General features: G+C 36.6%; 1 protein-coding gene across 1 annotated transcript; it reads right to left on the reverse strand.

Annotated features, from left to right (window-relative positions):
- Positions 1 to 13,617: 13,617 nt before the first annotated feature.
- Positions 13,618 to 17,227, reverse strand: LOC127425356 (proteasome subunit beta type-4-like). Its single transcript, XM_051671276.1, has 7 exons — positions 17,087 to 17,227; positions 16,188 to 16,394; positions 15,861 to 16,007; positions 15,655 to 15,736; positions 14,342 to 14,458; positions 14,117 to 14,205; positions 13,618 to 13,765 (listed from the first exon to the last, which is right to left on the reverse strand). Exons 1-7 carry the CDS (start codon positions 17,203 to 17,205, stop codon positions 13,753 to 13,755), a joined length of 774 nt encoding a protein of 257 aa, XP_051527236.1. The 5' UTR covers positions 17,206 to 17,227; the 3' UTR covers positions 13,618 to 13,752.
- Between the last annotated feature and the right edge of the window lie 1,089 nt (positions 17,228 to 18,316).

Below are 18,316 nucleotides of genomic sequence, written 5' to 3' on the forward strand. Positions count from 1 at the left end.
CTAAGGAGCCAATTTTTTTTAATGTTTGGATGATGCATTTTTTTTCAAAAGAGCCCTAGCACAATCGAATAATTTACTATTTTCAAGTTTTTCAGTCAAATAAAATGTTTATATTGCTTATATAAGCTACCGTGAAAAACACAGACAAAATAAAAGTTTGATTCAAAATAAAAACTTTACGGGAGAATTGAGGTTGCGACAAATATATAACTACTGTATAGTACAATGTAGTATTTACTGTAGTAATAATAATAATTATATTTAAACAATATCTCAAGCAAAAGACCAATTTTGTGTTTTGTATTATGCTGTGAGGATCTTTACAGTTAAAACATATTTGATTTAAAAATACAATGATATGTTGAAAAGTAATTGTTCTGTTTTAATTTGATTACAGTTTTATGAATTTATTTAATTGGACACTATTTTGATGATGAAGTTGATTAAACAGAAACATGAAATGGAAAACAGAATTTGGGCGAAAAAACTGAATTAAGAAAAACATATAAAAAGGATTTAACAGGATTATAATTTTTTTTTTTTATATAACTCTAAGCAGTGCTCACTTAATTGAGAAAACCCCTTAAGAAAACATGCAGTTGTTTTAATGTATTATTTACATTGATACATTTAACTTTGTTAAATAGGTTAAAGGGGTGTTCAGTAGTATCTAACACTTTTTTCTGTGTGATCGAAATTGGTATAGAGAATCATGAAATATTACTTTTATTGGTACTGACTACTGAAATTTTGGTATCGTGACAACACTAGTACCAGGCAATTAGCACAGAGATTTGTGAATAAATTGCGATTAAAAAAAAATTAAGCCTAATTTACATAGAAAGGAGGTGTGTTTGTGCTGAAAAGTATGACCATTAATCATTTAAATACTCACTGATTTCACCTGCTTAAACTAGATTGCATGTGATTGGTAAATAAGATGCAGGTTTTTGCACTAAAACACCACATGCTTAAGTAGCACAACTGTTTAGTGAATTCATCCCTAGGTGTTTTGCAACATTGTTGATACAGTACAGTTGATTTGTGCCTTTGCTAATACATGACTGGAGGTCTTTTAATGTCAACCAACTTAAACATTTAATTCTGTTCTATAGGAGTGTGTAAGATCTGTGAGTGCTCCTTTGAGACAGAGCTTCTCTTGCTGAACCACATGAAACAAACTCACAAGCCTGGTGAAATGCCCTACAGGTGTCAGGTAACTAACTAATAATCAGCTGTCTGAGTTTGTGTTCATGCTTAATTTCATTTATTGAAGCTGGCACTCAATTCTGCAGTTGTTTCCTCTTCAAAATGACAACCTTTTTGTAATCATTTACTGGAGAACCTTGGAAAGAGCTGAGGTTTGTCTTATGTTTTGCATCTCAGGTGTGTGAGTTCCGCTCGTCTTTCTACCAAGATGTTATAGCCCACTTCACAGAGCGCCACAAGGACACTGCTAACTTAATGTGCCTTTTCTGCCTAAAAGTATTTAAGTCTTGCAATGGCTTCCAATTGCACATCACCAAACATCAGGTAAAGCTCTTAATTTTTGTAGGTATTAATAGTCTCCTAAACAATTATTAACATAGAAATGCTTTCCTGTTTTAACCTTTTGCATTATAGAAACTAATGCTTACTGTTTTTTGTCTTTATAATAATAAGTGGGTCATTCTCAGGAAATGTTGCCCTTTGTGCCCTGTTAGTGTCCCGACTTATCAGGATACTTAACCTCAGAAAATTATTTTATTTAATTCTGTCTGCTGTGTAATGCAAAAGTTATTTTTAAACTAAGACAATTTTTTTAAATGTTCGTTTTTCATCAGAATATCAGCCAACGTACATGTGCACATTCACTACAACCAAAATTACATTTCAAAGAGATATACTCTATACACTGATTAGCCACAACATTAAAACCACCTGCCTAATATTGTGTAGGTCCCCCTCATGCCGACAAAACAGTGCCAACCCGTATCTCAGAATAGCATTCTGAGATGATATTCTTCTCGCCACAATTGTACAGTGCAGTTATCTGAGTTACCATAGACTTTGTTAGTTCAAACCAGTCTGGCCATTCTCTGTTGACCTCTCTCATCAACAAGGCATTTCCATCCACAGAACTGCTGCTCACTGAATGTTTTTTGTTTTTGGCACCATTCGGAGTAAACTCTAGAGATGGTATTCTACACAATGGAATTCTATTTTTATTTGTATTGAAATATAAGACTATCATTTTCTATGTACAGTGCATCCAGAAAGTATTCACAGCGCTTCACTTTTTCCACATTTTGTTATGTTACAGCCTTATTCCAAAATGGATTAAATTCATTATTTTCCTCAATATTCTACAAATAATACCCCATAATGACAACGTGAAAGAAGTTTGTTTGAAATCTTTGCAAATTTATTAAAAATAAAAAATTAAAAAATCACATGTACATAAGTATTCACAGCCTTTGCCATGACACTCAAAATTGAGCTCAGGTGCATCCTGTTTCCACTGATCATCCTTGAGATGTTTCTACAACTTGGAGTCCACCTGTGGTAAATTCAGTTGATTGGACATGATTTGGAAAGGCACACACCTGTCTATATAAGGTCCCACAGTTAGCAGTGCATGTCAGAGCACAAACCAAGCCATGAAGTCCAAGGAATTGTCTGTAGATCTCCGAGACAGGATTGTATCAAGGCACAGATCTGGGGAAGGGTACAGAAAAATTTCTGCAGCATTTAAGGTCCCAATGACACAGTGGCCTCCATTATCCATAAATGGAAGAAGTTTGGAACCACCAGGACTCTTCCTAGAGCTGGCCGCCTGGCCAAACTGAGCAATCGGGGGAGAAGGGCCTTAGTCAGGGAGGTGACCAAGAACCCGATGGTCACTCTGACAGAGCTCCAGAGTTTCTCTGTGGAGAGAGGAGAACCTTCCAGAAGAACAACCATCTGTGCAGCACTCCACCAATCAGGCCTATATGGTAGAGTGGCCAGACAGAAGCCACTCCTCCGTAAAAGGCACATGACAGCCCGCCTGGTGTTTGCCAAAAGGCACCTGAAGGACTCTCAGACCATGAGAAACAAAGATTGAACTCTTTGGCCTAAATGGCAAGCGTCATGCCTGGAGGAAACCAATACTATCCCTACAGTGAAGCATGGTGGTGGCAGCATCATGCTGTGGGGATGTTTTTCAGCGGCAGGAACTGGGAGACTAGTCAGGATCGAGGGAAAGATGAATGCAGCAATGTACAGAGACATCCATGATGAAAACCTGCTTCAGAGCACTCTGGACCTCAGACTGGGGCAAAGGTTCATCTTCCGACAGGACAACGACCCTAAGCACACAGCCAAGATAACAAAGGAGTGGCTACGGGACAACTCTGTGAATGTTCTTGAGTGGCTCAGCCAGAGCCCAGACTTGAACCCAATTGAACATCTCTGGAGAGATCTGAAAATGGCTGTGCACCAACAGTCCCCATCCAACCTGATGGAGCTTGAGAGGTCCTGCAAAGAAGAATGGGAGAAACTGCCCAAAAATAGGTGTGCCAAGCTTGTAGCATCATACTCAAAAAGACTTGAGGCTGTAATTGGTGCCAAAGGTGTTTCAACAAAGTATTGAGCAAAGGCTGTGAATACTTATGAACATGTGATTTTTTTTTTTTTTTTTTTTTTTTTTTTTGTTGTTGTTTTTTTCTTTTTTCTTTTTTTTTTTTTTTGTTTTTAATAAATTTGCAAAGATTTCAAACAAACTTCTTTCACGTTGTCATTATGGGGTATTGTTTGTAGAATTTTGAGGAAAATATTGAATTTAATCCATTTTGGAATAAGGCTGTAACATAACAAAATGTGGAAAAAGTGAAGCGCTGTGAATACTTTCTGGATGCACTATGTTTTTTAAAAATGCTTCCTGTATTCTTTGTCCATCACATTCTATTCAACCCAATTACACAGTGGTATTTCCCCCTTTAAAAATAATGGTTTGATCTTCCAGACATCATATTTGATGGAGTGACATCTTTTTGACTACAAAGTAAAATGTACACAATTTTACCATGTCTATCAGTATTTCATGTTTGTACTTATAATGACCTCAATATTTCAACTCTGTTATTGGAAGAAAAGAAAAAAACACAGTGATCAGATTTTCAGAGAATTTTGTACAAGAGTTGTGGTAATAGTTTAAAAATCAGCAATTGAAAACCCTTATTCGTCTACTAATCTGAATGTCCCCCTGTGGCAATCACAGGCCTGGTATTTTGGGCCTGATAATTTTGGGAATATATGATTTCTTAAAAGTTGAGCAGTTACCAAATTAAATGATAAACATTGTTTTTTCAATCCTGAAATTTTCAGACACGTTTCCAGAGAATCACCCAAGTACTTCTGTGTGACAAAGTACAATTTTATCATTTAGTTAGATTACCTTGGTGGCATGTGCATGTTGCCAGACTGCTTCTGTTTCAGTCCTGTTGTGTGTGAAAATGTGTTTGTTTGTACAGAAAACATCTGTGCCACAATGTGACAAATGCCGACTTCAGTTCCTTTTTCCGAAAGAGAAGGAAAAACACCTAGAAAAATTCCACAGGACCTTTGTCAGGCCCAAGCAATTGGAAGACCTCAGATCTTGCACAAAGGTAAAATACTCCCATATTTAATCTGAAACGTTGTAATCAGTTTATCTATAATGGTTAAACTGCCTACAGCTTTTCATCTCCCAGTCATTTTAATAAACGAATTGAAAAACTACATTTAGGGATGCAAATTTTGGCAAACATTTTTTTTAGTGTATTTATAGTTTTTAACTGACAAACCTGAATTAAAAAAGTTGACCCCACACACATGCAGGCTTAGTGAATACCGAAATGCTTGTAATGGTGTTGCGACATTAGGATGCAAAAACATTTAACTATACACTGCATGCCCAATTATTAGGCAAATTGTATTCCTCAGGATTCATTTTATTGTTGAACAAACACAGTGCTCTCAGTCAATCCAAAATGATATTGAACCTCAAACCTGAATGTTTAACAAAGAAAAAGTGAATTTTGTCTTTCTCAAGGGAATATATAAGTGTGCACAATTGTTAGGCAACTATTAGTGTGCGCAATTATTAGGGAACTAAATTACAAAAGGAATTTCTCCCAACTTAGTTGTTTATTCTCAATTTTTAGAGTAGGTGCAACAAATAAGTAAAACAAAATGACAATTAAATAACATTTTTGACCATTCAAAAATATTTAGTGACCAATATAGCCACCCTTCTTTTCAAAAACTGCCATGAGCCTTCCATCCATGGAGTCTGTCAGTTTCTTGATCTGTTCACGATCAACATTTGCTGAAGCAGCAACCACAGCCTCCCAAATGCTGTTCAAAGGGGTGTATTGTCTTCCCTCACTGTAAATCTCACATTTGAGAAGGGCCCACAAGTTCCCAGTAGGATTTAAGTCAGGTGAGGAAGGGGGCCAAGTCATTATTTGGGCATCTTTGAGGCCCTTGCTGGCTAGCTAAGCAGTGGAATACTTGGATACATGTGATGGAGCATTGTCCTGCGTAAAGATCATGGCCTTCTTGAATGCTGAGGACTTCTTCCTGTACCACTGCTTGAAGAAAGTACTTTCCAGAAACTGGCAGTAGGTTTGAGAGTTGAGTTTCAGTCCATCTTCAACTCGAAAAGGTCCAACTACCTCATCCTTAATGATAGCAGCCCATACCAGTACCCCTCCTCCACCTTGCTGGCACCTGACTCGAAGTGGTGCCCTGTGTCCATTAGTGATCCAGCCACGGGCCCATCCATCTGGTCCTTCAAGTGTCACTCTCATTTCATTTGTCCATAAAACCTTTGAAAAATCTGTCTTCATGTATTTCTTTGCCCAATCTTGATGCTTCAACTTGTGAATATATTCAGTGGTGGTCGTGTTTCAGCCTTCTTGACCTTGGCGCATGGAAATAATAAGATCAGAATACTCACTTGCCTAATAATTGGGCACGCAGTGCATTACGATTTCTAGCACGATATGCACAACTTAGTTGTGCACTCTCTAGGTTCATTGTGCCTGCTCCCCATTCTGAGGACTGTCTAAAAACAGTCTAATTGAAAATGATTTCTGACCAAGCTAATGGGCAAATTATCCTTCATCAACCTACATACCTGTTGAGTGATCTCCTCAAAATGCATTGTAAACGGATGTTTGTTGTTGCACTCAGACTACCGCTGAACTGTAATGGTGTATCACAATTTGTATCATACCATATGTACACTAACGTGTACATACGTATATGACTTGCTGTTAGTGTTGGGTAAGTTACTTAAAAAAAAAAGTTAGCAACTACAAATGACTAATTATTTCTCTAAAATTTTCATCTAATTAATTAATTGAAAAAGTAATCACATTACTTATTACTTTTAAGTTACTTTCTAAAATACTTTTCCGCTGAACAAATTCAAAATAATGTTTATTTCTTTCTTGTTCATTGTTACATACAAGTCATACACTCAGCACCTCTTATTTCTCCTTCACAATGACTCGTTACAGGGCCAGAATGTGTTCTACATAAATAATATATTAGAAATAAGCATAACCCTATAATGTACTTAAAAGTAATTAAATTAATTGTAAGTCAGTAACTGTAATATGATTACAAGAATTATAATGCATTACACTACTTTTTTGGTTGCACTTAATTTTACAGTATGTGTACTTAAAATACAGAGTAATAATAGGTAACTACATGTATGTAAAATGGGTTAAGGTTAGGTTAAGGTTAGTAATTACTGTAGCTGTTGTAATTATAGAGTACTTAAATGTAGAACTGTACTGTAAAATAAAGTGCTACCCTTTTTTTTTATTTTTTTTTTTTACTAAAGTTATTAGATTACAGTAACTACTTAGTAATTGTATTACATGCAACACTGCTTGCTGTATATGATAAACCAAGTTGTTTTGCTATTTTTTATTTGTTAATCAGTTAACTGTCTCTAAATACAACAATTTTAAGATTCCCTTTTTAGAATTGTAAGTTCTCTAAAAAATTGTAATTGCTCAAGGCTTCTGGCACATCAGCAGATGCCAGTTTTTTTTTTTTTTTTTCTTTTTTTTTTCTGTTGTCTGCTTCATAATGCCATAATTTTATAGCTAATTACATAATTTTATTGGGTTTATTGCTTGTCTGTGGTCTTGTGTGTTTACCATTTGCCCCATGTCTACTTAAGGTAACCATCCGAGCTTATGCCTCGAATAAGCACGCTGACAGTACTGACAACAGAGATCAGTTAGGAGCACCTCTAATGAACACTCCCACCACTAGTGAGCCAAAGACGTTTTCAAACACCTCAACAACATCTGTGGGATCTCAAACTGTCAACAGGACAGTAATTCCTACAAAGAAAAAGTCTGTAGAGAGCATGGTGGAGCTCATGGTCAAACTTGAGAAGCAGTGGTGAGTGTGTATTACATTTTCAATACTTTGCAGAGAAAGAAATGTCTATTAGACTTTAAAAGCTTTATTTAATGCTAGAGTATGCAATTTATACCAGAAGCATTTTTTGATATACTGTTTGAAAGTCTCTTTGCATCCTGACAGCAAACAATAAATCATGTGCTCTGATACTAACATTTTTTTTTAAAAATAATCTGTGGCAGTCACAGGCCTGTAAAAGGCCCGTCCAATCATTTCATTTAGCCCGAATGCGATGATTGGATGGCCTACCTGCCTGTCTAACTATGTACCTGCCTACCCCCGTGCACTCAGTGGCGTGAGTTGGGGGTGGGACTATCTGACTGTTTGAACAACTGCAGGCAAGGGGCGTATTCAGAAAGCTGTTTAAAAAAACGTTTATTTTTTAAATTCTGTTCGGTGGTGCTAATGTCGCAGAAATTACATACTCCAGTTTTAACTGTCTTCTGACTGATAACTATCTATTCCTCCAGCGAGCCAACAGAAAAACACTTCTGTGTGGAATGTAACTACGAGATTCCATATTTTTCCAACCATTTTCCCTCTTATGTGCGCTGTTCCCTCTGCCGATACCATACCTGCTGTTCCAGAGCTTATGCCAATCATATGATCAGGTAAAAAAATAGTTTTTTAGTTTTTGACGTGTTACAATAATTTATTTGTGAAAAAAAGAAAATCTCATTTTTTTCTTTTATTTTCATTTGCAGTGTACATGTTCCTCGCAAAAGCACACACAAATATATTACCTTATACAAACCTTGCCCAAAGTAAGAGATTATTATTTTTTTTTTCTTTTTAATTTTTTTTCCTTGTATGTTTGAATTTTTACTTTTATGGTCAGTGATGATTTTAAAAACATTTTTGCAGGAAGGGGCAGCTAAGCTGTACAAAATGTAAATTCAAAACTAAAATTGGAGATTTGATGGCCAAGCATCTTGTTGATAATCCTAACCATCAAGCAACCCGATGCACCATGAGTGGTAAGATGTGTATTTGTCTAAAAAAAAAATTTTCATTATAGTGATATCACAATTATTTTACTTATCATATTCTTCATATTTCAGAAGGATTCTCACATGGATATAAAAGGTAACTTGCTATCAGTTTGCTCCAAGTCATGCATACTACCGCCTCTAGGGTGGGAAAGGGCTGTAAAATAATGACTTGGTGAGGTTGCAATTTTGTTGCTATGTAGTTTTTCATAATGTGGACACCACATTTGGGGGGGGGGGGGGGATTCACTAAGAATAAATAAATAAAAGCGGTAAAAGCACAGTATATTTGCACATGCTGGTTTTGCACCCAATTTACAAAAGGAATTATGCAGATCAGGCAACACCACAATCGTGCCCACAAAATCTGCGAATTCTGATCTTGCAGGCTGGCTCTGAGCACTATAAAGTGAAGAATGCAGCAGACCACCGCAATCTGTCACACTGCCAGGACTGTAGAGCATTCCTGTGATCCAGACACCTGAATCGTCTCTTTAACATGTCAAAAGTGTGCTTAATGTAACTACACCACGCATCTAGATATATGCAAGGTTATAGTGCATTTCTCCATCATTTGATCATTTTTGATTAATTACTGCTGCCACAATTAATAGAAAATATACATAACCATCTGTTTTTAATAAAATTCATTTTACCGCCTGTTTTCCTCGGGCAGTAATAGCGCAATGTGAATCAATGAACGAAGCGTAATCTATTATGAGCCTAATTTACACAGAAAGGAGACGTGTTTGCACAGAAAGGAATTACAATTACTTTATTTTAAAAAAAATATATATATATATATATGTATTTCAGCACTGATTGCACCTGCCTACACTAGTGGTTAAAAAATAAGTTTAAAGTTTAGTGAATTCTCCCCGCAGTTTAGTAGAAGGTACAAGAGGTAACTAGGTTTCCATCTCTAATCTTACAAATTGCTGTCTTTGTAGATTTGTCTTCATCCCAATTAACTTATTCCAAAGAGGTCAGCGACTCGACAATGGGGTCCATTTGAATATGCAAGTGGAGAGTTCTTTTCTTCTCTCATCTAAACCCCTTTCTCGACCCAGCTACACAATAAAACTACCTCCAGTCCCCGCTCATACGCCATCCCTGCCCATTCAGGTTCAGCCTATTAAACAAAGCACTGTTCCAGACACATCAAAATCAGCTGTGAATGGAGAGATTTCCAAAGCCAACCAGGTTGAAACAGGACGTCCAATGGAAAAATCACTTACTATAGCCCAACTGAAAGTTGTACTGTACGCCCTCTGCTGTGGGGTTCCTCAGGCCGCAAATCAATTTGGCACTCAACCAGAAGAAGTCCAGTCCCTACTTTTAAATCGTCAACGTCAGCTTGAGCCCTTGAGAAGCACAGAAGGCTTGACATCTCCAGCAGCTGACAGGTTGGTTGAATGGGTGCTATGTCAACGTGAGCAACAGCTGCCAATTGATGAATTCAACCTTTTCAGCAAAGCCTCAGAGTTCATGAGCAGTACAGGTAGGCCAAACATCTCTTATGACTGGGTGGTTGATTTCTTACTGCTTCATGATCTGGGCTTGCAGGCATTTGCCACATCCAGCAAATCGCTACCACCAAAATCTCGGGAGCTTGAGCACTCCTTTAGCTGCTTTCTAAAACAACAAATCAGCTCACAAACTTTCAGGCTGTCTGCTATTGGTGCCATGGATGAGCTCTCCATCTTTATTGATATGGAACGACTGGATAAAGCTGATTCGTCCTCCATGATGTCTGCTTTTAAGTTGATTGGTGCCACCGCACCACTGATAGATGTTGTGTTCACAGCTTTGGCTGATGGCACCATGCTGTCCACCATGCTTTTCCTTAGAGGAGAACCTCTCAGACCAGATGCACCTTCCATGCCTGACTTCATCATCCTGGCGGCAAGACCACAAGGGTTCACAGATGAAGAGAGACTTCAGCTTTGGTTGGACAAGGTTTGGCGACCACATTTAAACCCCAGTTCTGGAGGCAAAGGATTACTAATAATGGACAGCTACAGAGGACACGTGGCTGATGAATTCTTGGCAGCACTCAACAGTGCTAGTACCCTGCCCAGTGTGATCCCTTGCAGTTGCTATGGTCGTCTACAGCCCCTGGAGGCCTGTACGGGGCTTGTGTTATGCGACTATCTTCATGCTCGCTGGAGCCAGCATGTGACGACAGCGCCACAGGACTTAGTTGGGGCAAAACTTGCTGACCTGGCTCTTCTGCTTTCTGGCTGGCTTGTTGAGGTACTGGATATCCTAAAAGCAGAGCCAAAACTACTTTTCCGTTCTTTTGATCGAGTTTTGAGCACAAATCCAGAGGCAACATCTGAGGAACCTTCTGAGCTTGTGCGGAGTCTTACTGAAGCTCTCATTGCCAGTAAAATGAAAGATGAGGAAGCTAAGCAGCAACAGTCTGAAGAGAAAGCTGAATCCTCTAGTATTGGTTCTCCAAACTCTTGGCCCTCCCCAACAAGCAGCATCCTTGCACTGAAAAAGATCTTTGAGAAAGATAGTGATTTAGAATCTTTCCATGGTTTTGAGGAGTCAGAAATGATGGATCATTAAATCTTTTTAAAATGGAATAGTGTTCCTTTCCTGGCTTTACAGCTCAAGAGTATCTTGAATCTTCAGAATCTTGGACAAACCTCCAGGTGTTTTATGTGCTGCCTTCCACAGATAAGTTATTTCATTTTTGAAAACAGTCTTTGAAAATGAGTCTCTCATTTTCTCTCTTGTAGAAAGTAGAAGCCTATTGCTTGAATATGTCTATATGATTGCATATGTAAATATTTGTCACTCTAATGGGTGTTTAAGATCCCTGGTGATCATGGCCTATGTTGTTCTTTTGACTGCTGTTTTGCATTACAGCTTGTTACACACTTCAACTTAGTATAGCAGTATTTCCCTTTCATTAGGTTTGATCTGTTGTCAGAATGTGCATTAATGTAAATAGAAATTATCTGAAATCATGTTGCCTACTTTATTTAGGGTTGTATTGTAACATATTTGATAACATATTGCTGAATAAACACTTATATTGGTATATAATTGTAATCCTTGTTATATGATTAAGTGACGTGGGCTGTCAGGTTTTTATCAGTGTTTTTAGCTGTCCTTAAAGGAAAAGATCATTATCCCTCAAGCGTATTGTATAAACTAGAAGTACAGTGTTTCTCAATGTGATAATTACTGTAGTTCTTACAAAAGTCAATTAAGACTAATTAGACAAATCAGTTCATGAATGTACCTTGTAGGAAAACTACCTATAATTAAAACCTTTACAAGTTACATCACCAAAGTATGGAATCACCAAGACTTAACTCCTTTTCACCTAGAGAAATGCATACTTCTTGCCAAGACAGCATTTGATTGGTCAAAAACAGAAGCATTATAAATTATTACTGTTTGAGATACTGTTTTCTTTTTCTGCATATTTTTTTTTACCTGTGGCAAAGCCCAATTATTTTTAGTAACCATTATTGCAGTTTACAAAGAAAACATCAAGTCATCAGTAAGAAACTGGCAAAATAGAAAAGGAAAAAGAACCTAAAAAAATAGGTGGTAAACGATTATAAAGGGCATCATGAATAGATGAATCTATGAATGAAACTTCATCTAAGCATTGATGAGCATACAGGGTTCCCACTCTTTTCAAGGCACAATTTTTAAGGACATTTTATGTGCCCAATGGGTGTAATACTCAAATATTTTAGCAAAAACACGAGAGGTCATGTTGTAAATTGTGGTTATATTTTCTGAACTCTGTATTTGACAGATTAATTATGTTTTGTCAGATTGATGTCTAATCTAATGAATTAAAACTTTAATCACAGAAAATCCAATTAAAATGAAATTTTTTCAACGTATTATCAAATGAAGTGCTTTTACAAAATACCCCAACACAACTTGAAACAACATTGGAGATATTTTTGTCAAATGAAGTGCTGCACAGAACATCACAGATGTTTGATATTTCTTTAAAACATTGTTGTTATTATTTAATTACAGTAAACATTACATTACAAAAGCAAAAAAAAAACTTCAGACCCTTCTTCACAGGGGTTCTAAATACAATTAATAATTTAAAACTACACAATGATCACTCTTAAGATTTTATAGATATTAGTTTCATTTTCTGTAAAGCTGCTTTGTGTTGTGAAAAATGCTATACAAATAAAAATGACGACTTTTCATACTGTGACGCATTTCTGCCTTATTTAGCAGTGTAAATCTAGCAAACTTTATATTTACAATTTTTTTTAATTTAGTGTAAATGTATAACAATTATCAAATTACCCTGGAATTAGTTTTAAAAAATGAGTTACCACAGCTGCGATGAGGTTTCTACTAGGGCCTCTTTCTCTCTTCTGCCTGCTGTAATCCACCACATTCTTCTTTTGGAAAGCTGTGAAATTGTAACTGATTTTTTTTTGCTGTTGTAACAAATGGGTAAATGAAAATTATATTTTCTGTAGTCTCCTGTTCTCCGCTATACAAATGTACCTGCTATAGTTTACTTCCGCATTCTAAACCCTGATATTTGAGAATGGTCTATATAATTACACTAGGATATATCGTGATTTTATTTTGGTTAATTGTGCATTCAAACATACATTTTCATCCCAAATATGTAAAATTCCGTGGCATTCTGCGATTTATAACTAATGCCATTTGTATGGTTGGATTCTGTGATTGTGTTTTCCGCATTACAGAAATCATAGGGCCCAACATGTGGTAACGACAGTATTAGCAGACTCCGATTGTTGAATTATTTCACATACCTATGTGTAAAGTCCGCATCACCACACCTCAGGTGTGAATTCATTTTCGTTGTAATTGCTTAAGGTTTATAACTCAAATGTTTTTGTACTTAACACTACAGCCATGTTGGAACGAGGGGGGGTGGTAAATATTTTGCACTATATCAATACTTAAACTATTTTGTCTGAGCAAAGCAGAGATGATAGCAAATGAGCAGAGAATGTACGTGACAGTGCTTCCTTTATGTCAATAAATCGTTGTTTCACAATGCGTAGCTGGCAACAGTAACAAAATTATTAACCGCTAATCTGAGTGTGAAAACACTCTAGTTTAATTGTTATGGGTCCATGTTAAATATAAATACACCATTTAAATATGAAAAAGTACAATGGGGACACACCAAACAACTTGTGAAATTTATTTCTATATAACAAAAGAAACAAGTCTAACTGTAGTCTTGACAATACAATAATGATCTGGTGATACTAAGAGCATGTCAAAAGATGATGTGGAAAAACAGGGTCAGCAGGATGAGGGCTCATTCAAAACCACTGCAATAAAAAAAAGAATAGTTGAGTCAATAAAATAACTGATTCTGCAATCATGGTATAACAATGTATTTAGTGCACTGATATTTATATCCAAAAGCAAGGAATGACACAGAAGCAACACTAAATGTTACACTAATTTAAAAATATGACATTTGAAGAATACATAAATATAAAGGCAGATGTTTAGAAAGTTATTCATGCAAAACTATTCAGTGTACTAAGTAGTTATTTTTCATTAGAATGGTATAAATGTATATTACAGTTTCACTGCTTGGTAATAAACTCTCATTGCAGGAAAACGTATGCAAAACTTTTATTCACAGAGATGCATCATAAATCATTTTACTTTACCTGACCAGGTGGGCAATGTCCCAGTTTGTTTCAGATGACAGTGGTCCAATAATCTCAACGCCTTCAGCTGTTACAATGGCAATCTCATGCTATGGCAAACCCCCCAAAATGTATCATATTAAATTATTAAAAATATACTTATAAAGCACATATTATGTTTTATCTGGAATGATGATCTTTTCAACTTATTGTCTCTTTATGAATAGAGCAAAGAGCACGTCTTACCCTGTTGTAGGAGCGGGCATCACGGTAGTACAGAACTTTAAGGCATCGCTCTATCAGTGCTCGTGCCTCATCCTTTGTAATTTCTACCTTGTTTTCCAGCACCTCCCTCATCAAGGGCTGCAAAAATATACACACACTTGATAAATTCCTGCTTCATCTTATAACCTAGTTGTTGACATGACTTAGTGGATAAAATGCTGACAGGAGGGTTTTAGTTTTAATTAACCAGCATGATGTTCTATGGAGCCGCTTAGAGGACAGGGTGGAATTTTTGTTCAAAAATAGTTTTGCGTGCCCTCACAATACATTTACCATGGTTTTACTATAGTAAGCATATTTTAACCTTGATATTCATAATAAAACCAAATGAAAACTATGGTTTTACAAAACCATGGTAACCACAATAATTACCTTGGTTAATCTATAGTAAAACCTATGTATTAAACCATGGTTACACCAAAAAATACAGTTACTTAACTTTTCCTAGTTATTACAATATTAATGATTTCCACCAAACACTATGGTTACTACAGTCTACTATATTTCTATAGTAAAACCATGGATTCTTCCCAAAAACAAAACATGGTTAGCTAACAACAGTCATGGTTACCAAAATATTACTACTGAAAAATGAATTCCGCCAAAATCTATGGTTACTATAGTAAAACCATAGTTAAACTATGGTGTTTGTATTCAAACCATAACCACAATATTATGAGTTTTCGTTTTCCTGGATTATCACTATGGTTTCACTTAGAATATCATGGTTAAAATATGGTTACTGTAGTAAAACAATGATAAATTAATTACGAGGGCACGCGAGGCTTCTAACATAGCTGCTGAGGGAGTGACAGAAAATGTTGCCTATTTCTCTCTTACTGCTGTTATCCAGCGCACTACATTTTTATATTCTTTTGCAAAGCTGTGAAAACGTAATCATTGATTTTTTTTCTTTTGCTGTTGGAGCAAACGGGTAAGCAAAAATTGTATTTGCTCTGGTCCCCCATTCAACGGCATTCGAGTCTACTCAGCTATGCATCTACTTACGCTAACCAACTTATTGTGAGGGCACGCAAAAAATTAATTCTCGCCCTGTCCTCTAAGGGGCTCCGTACTGTTTCAACTGAGAGTTAATGCTTTGCCAGATTTATACACTAAAATACATACGGCGAAATCCAACTCTTAAAAAAGATACTTTTGTACTGTTGACACCATTGTAACCAAAGATGGAGCACGAGAGAAGCAGTGTGTCATTTCAGTGCTGTGAAAATTGTCAAATATAACAGTAGCAAAATAGCGATCAAAAGCCTTACCTGAGCCAAATAGGCACCAAATCCTGTTGCTACTGTTGGGGCTTCATATGCAACTCCTAACTTGTCAACATAACCAAGAAAGCTTGAGGGAGACAATGGAAAAAAAAAACGAATAAATTTTTCTTGTTCAGTGAAACTTAAGAAACAGTAGACTGCTGAATTAAACTAATTAGCAGTGAATAGTTTTTGGATGGAAATTGTCTCACCTTTCTCCATTGTAAAATCCACCAATGACCACTGTGTTCCACAATGGGTTCATCTTGCTGCGGCGGTTGTACATGACCCGTGTGAGCCAGGAGTGGATTGCTTTGGGAGTGTAGCCATGTCCATCTCCAAGAAGCTCCTCATCAATCCTAAACAAACACAGGTTAGAAGCTTGTCTTCTGAAATATTACTTTGTTTTAAAGACTGAACATAAAACTTTTTCTTGGTTTGATATATATACTGTTAGCTTATCCTCAAACAAGCCCAGACACAGTCTGACAAAAAAACAAAAATTAAGCCAAATCATAAACAAATGTGTGTATACTTACACCATCTGTTCAATGATCTGTTTAAGGTACTGATAGTCAGCATAGTCTCCTGAGGCTCCTAGAATGGTGCTGTTGTTGACTTTCATGAGTCGGGAGATGTTGCGGAACCGTGCCAGGGACCCATAAGAGCCGAGCATGTCAGCAGCAATGATTACACCACCATTAAACTTCACACCCAGCACTGATGTGCCTGTTACCATGGGGTTGCTGAAAAACATGAATGATTAGAAGTTAAGCAGGTTTACAATTCAATGAAAATACAAAATTGTTATTGGTTGTACAAATAGATTTTTTTTTTTTTTTTTTTTTTTTTTGAGAGCTATAAGTTTAATCAAATTATTTGCATTTCATAACTAGTCAAGCATTTGATGCATGATATGTAGGCTATTTACCTTTTTTAAATAATTATTACATACTTTAATATTATAATATCTGATATACACGGATAAAAGCGTTTGCTATATGACTAAATTTAACAGTAAATATTGCACATTTTGCATTTCTATAAATTATTGTTTAAGCATTTTGTCAAAAATTAGCCTATACCAAGAAAGTCATTGTATATATTGTTCTTGACAACTATTCTATAGTTCTATATAGGTTCTAGCCTAGTTCTGATATTTGCCTATTCATTAGCATTATTGCTAATAAGCTAGCCGATAGCTGGACCATATAAATCTTAATTTTTCACAAAGACCAAGAGATTACTAAAAACAAAACAGGAATGAAGTAGATTTAGAATATCGTAAAACTTAACAAAGAGCCGTCAAACACACTTGAGGCTGTTCGCCGGGGTAAACAGCAACGTTCCTCCATGATGATGCAGCACAGAAAAGGCAGATCGAAACTGCAAACAGCGACTAATAAACACAAAATTCATAAAATCGAAATGAACTTACAGTGTGTGTTTAATGGGTCCACATCCAGGAACCGTGCTGCTGTTACCCGGGAATGAATAAAACTGACCAGGTTTCGGTCCATTCTCCCAGAAATTCAGCTTCAAACCATTCGCCTCCATGTTCAAGATTGACGGAAGTGACGACACTCACACATCTAGGCTGTTCGTGCAACGCGAGCTAAGCATTATGGGATGTTGGGTTGTATGCATTAAAGGGATAATTCAGCCAAAAATGAAAATTCTCTCATTATTTACTCATCCACATGTCATCCCAGATGTGTATTACTTTCTTTCTTCTACAGAACACAAACAAAGATTTTTAGAAGAATATTTCAGCTCTGTAGGTCCATACAATGCAAGTGAATGGTGACCAAAACTTTGAAGCTCTAAAAAGCACATAAATGCAGCATAAAAGTAATCCACATGACTCCAGTGGTTTAATCAATGTCTTCTGAAGTGATCCTATTGTTTTGGGTGAGAACAGACCAAAATATAGCCCCATTGTCACAAATCTTGACAGCAGTCTCCTTGACGATCATAATTTCAAGCTTGATTCCACTTCCTAACAACATCTATCGCTTTACACATGCATCAAGCACTAGGAAGTATAATCAAGCTTAAAATCATGATTGTGCCAAGAGACTGCAGTGGCAAGATGTACAGCGAAAAAAGGACAGTGCACTGAAAAAGTACTCCATTGCAGTTTTCACATTTTTTTGTGTCAGACTCCAAATTTAGAATATATTAAAGTATGGCTAGGAAGAAGCACATGTTTGCCCATAAAGACTTTTCAGCACATTACTTGGAAGATACTGCAAAGTTGTGGCAGAAGGTCTTGTGGTCTGATGAGACTAAAGTGGAACGTTTTGGCTTAAAGACTAAATGGAATGTGTTGCGCAAAGCCAACTCTGCACATCAGCCACATAACACCATCCTCACAGTGTAGCACGCTGCTGGTGGCATCATGTTATAGGGGTGTTTTTCAGCAGCAGGGACTGAAATAGGCTAATATTGCTCTATCATGTTGTGCAAAGTCGATAGAGACTTATCCATAAAGACTGATGGCTGTAATCGCTGCAAAAGCTGGTTCAACCAAGTATTAAAGTAGGGGGCCCCTGAAAGATAATGACAACTATTTCCTATATCCTGGCATGAACGTGTTTTCCAAGCTGCTGAGAACATACAGAACATACAATAGACAAGCCATCAGGGGACATCAGCATCAATGCAT

The sequence above is a fragment of the Myxocyprinus asiaticus genome, chromosome 34 (assembly GCF_019703515.2).
Source record: "Myxocyprinus asiaticus isolate MX2 ecotype Aquarium Trade chromosome 34, UBuf_Myxa_2, whole genome shotgun sequence".
In the NCBI taxonomy this organism is placed as follows: domain Eukaryota; kingdom Metazoa; phylum Chordata; class Actinopteri; order Cypriniformes; family Catostomidae; genus Myxocyprinus; species Myxocyprinus asiaticus.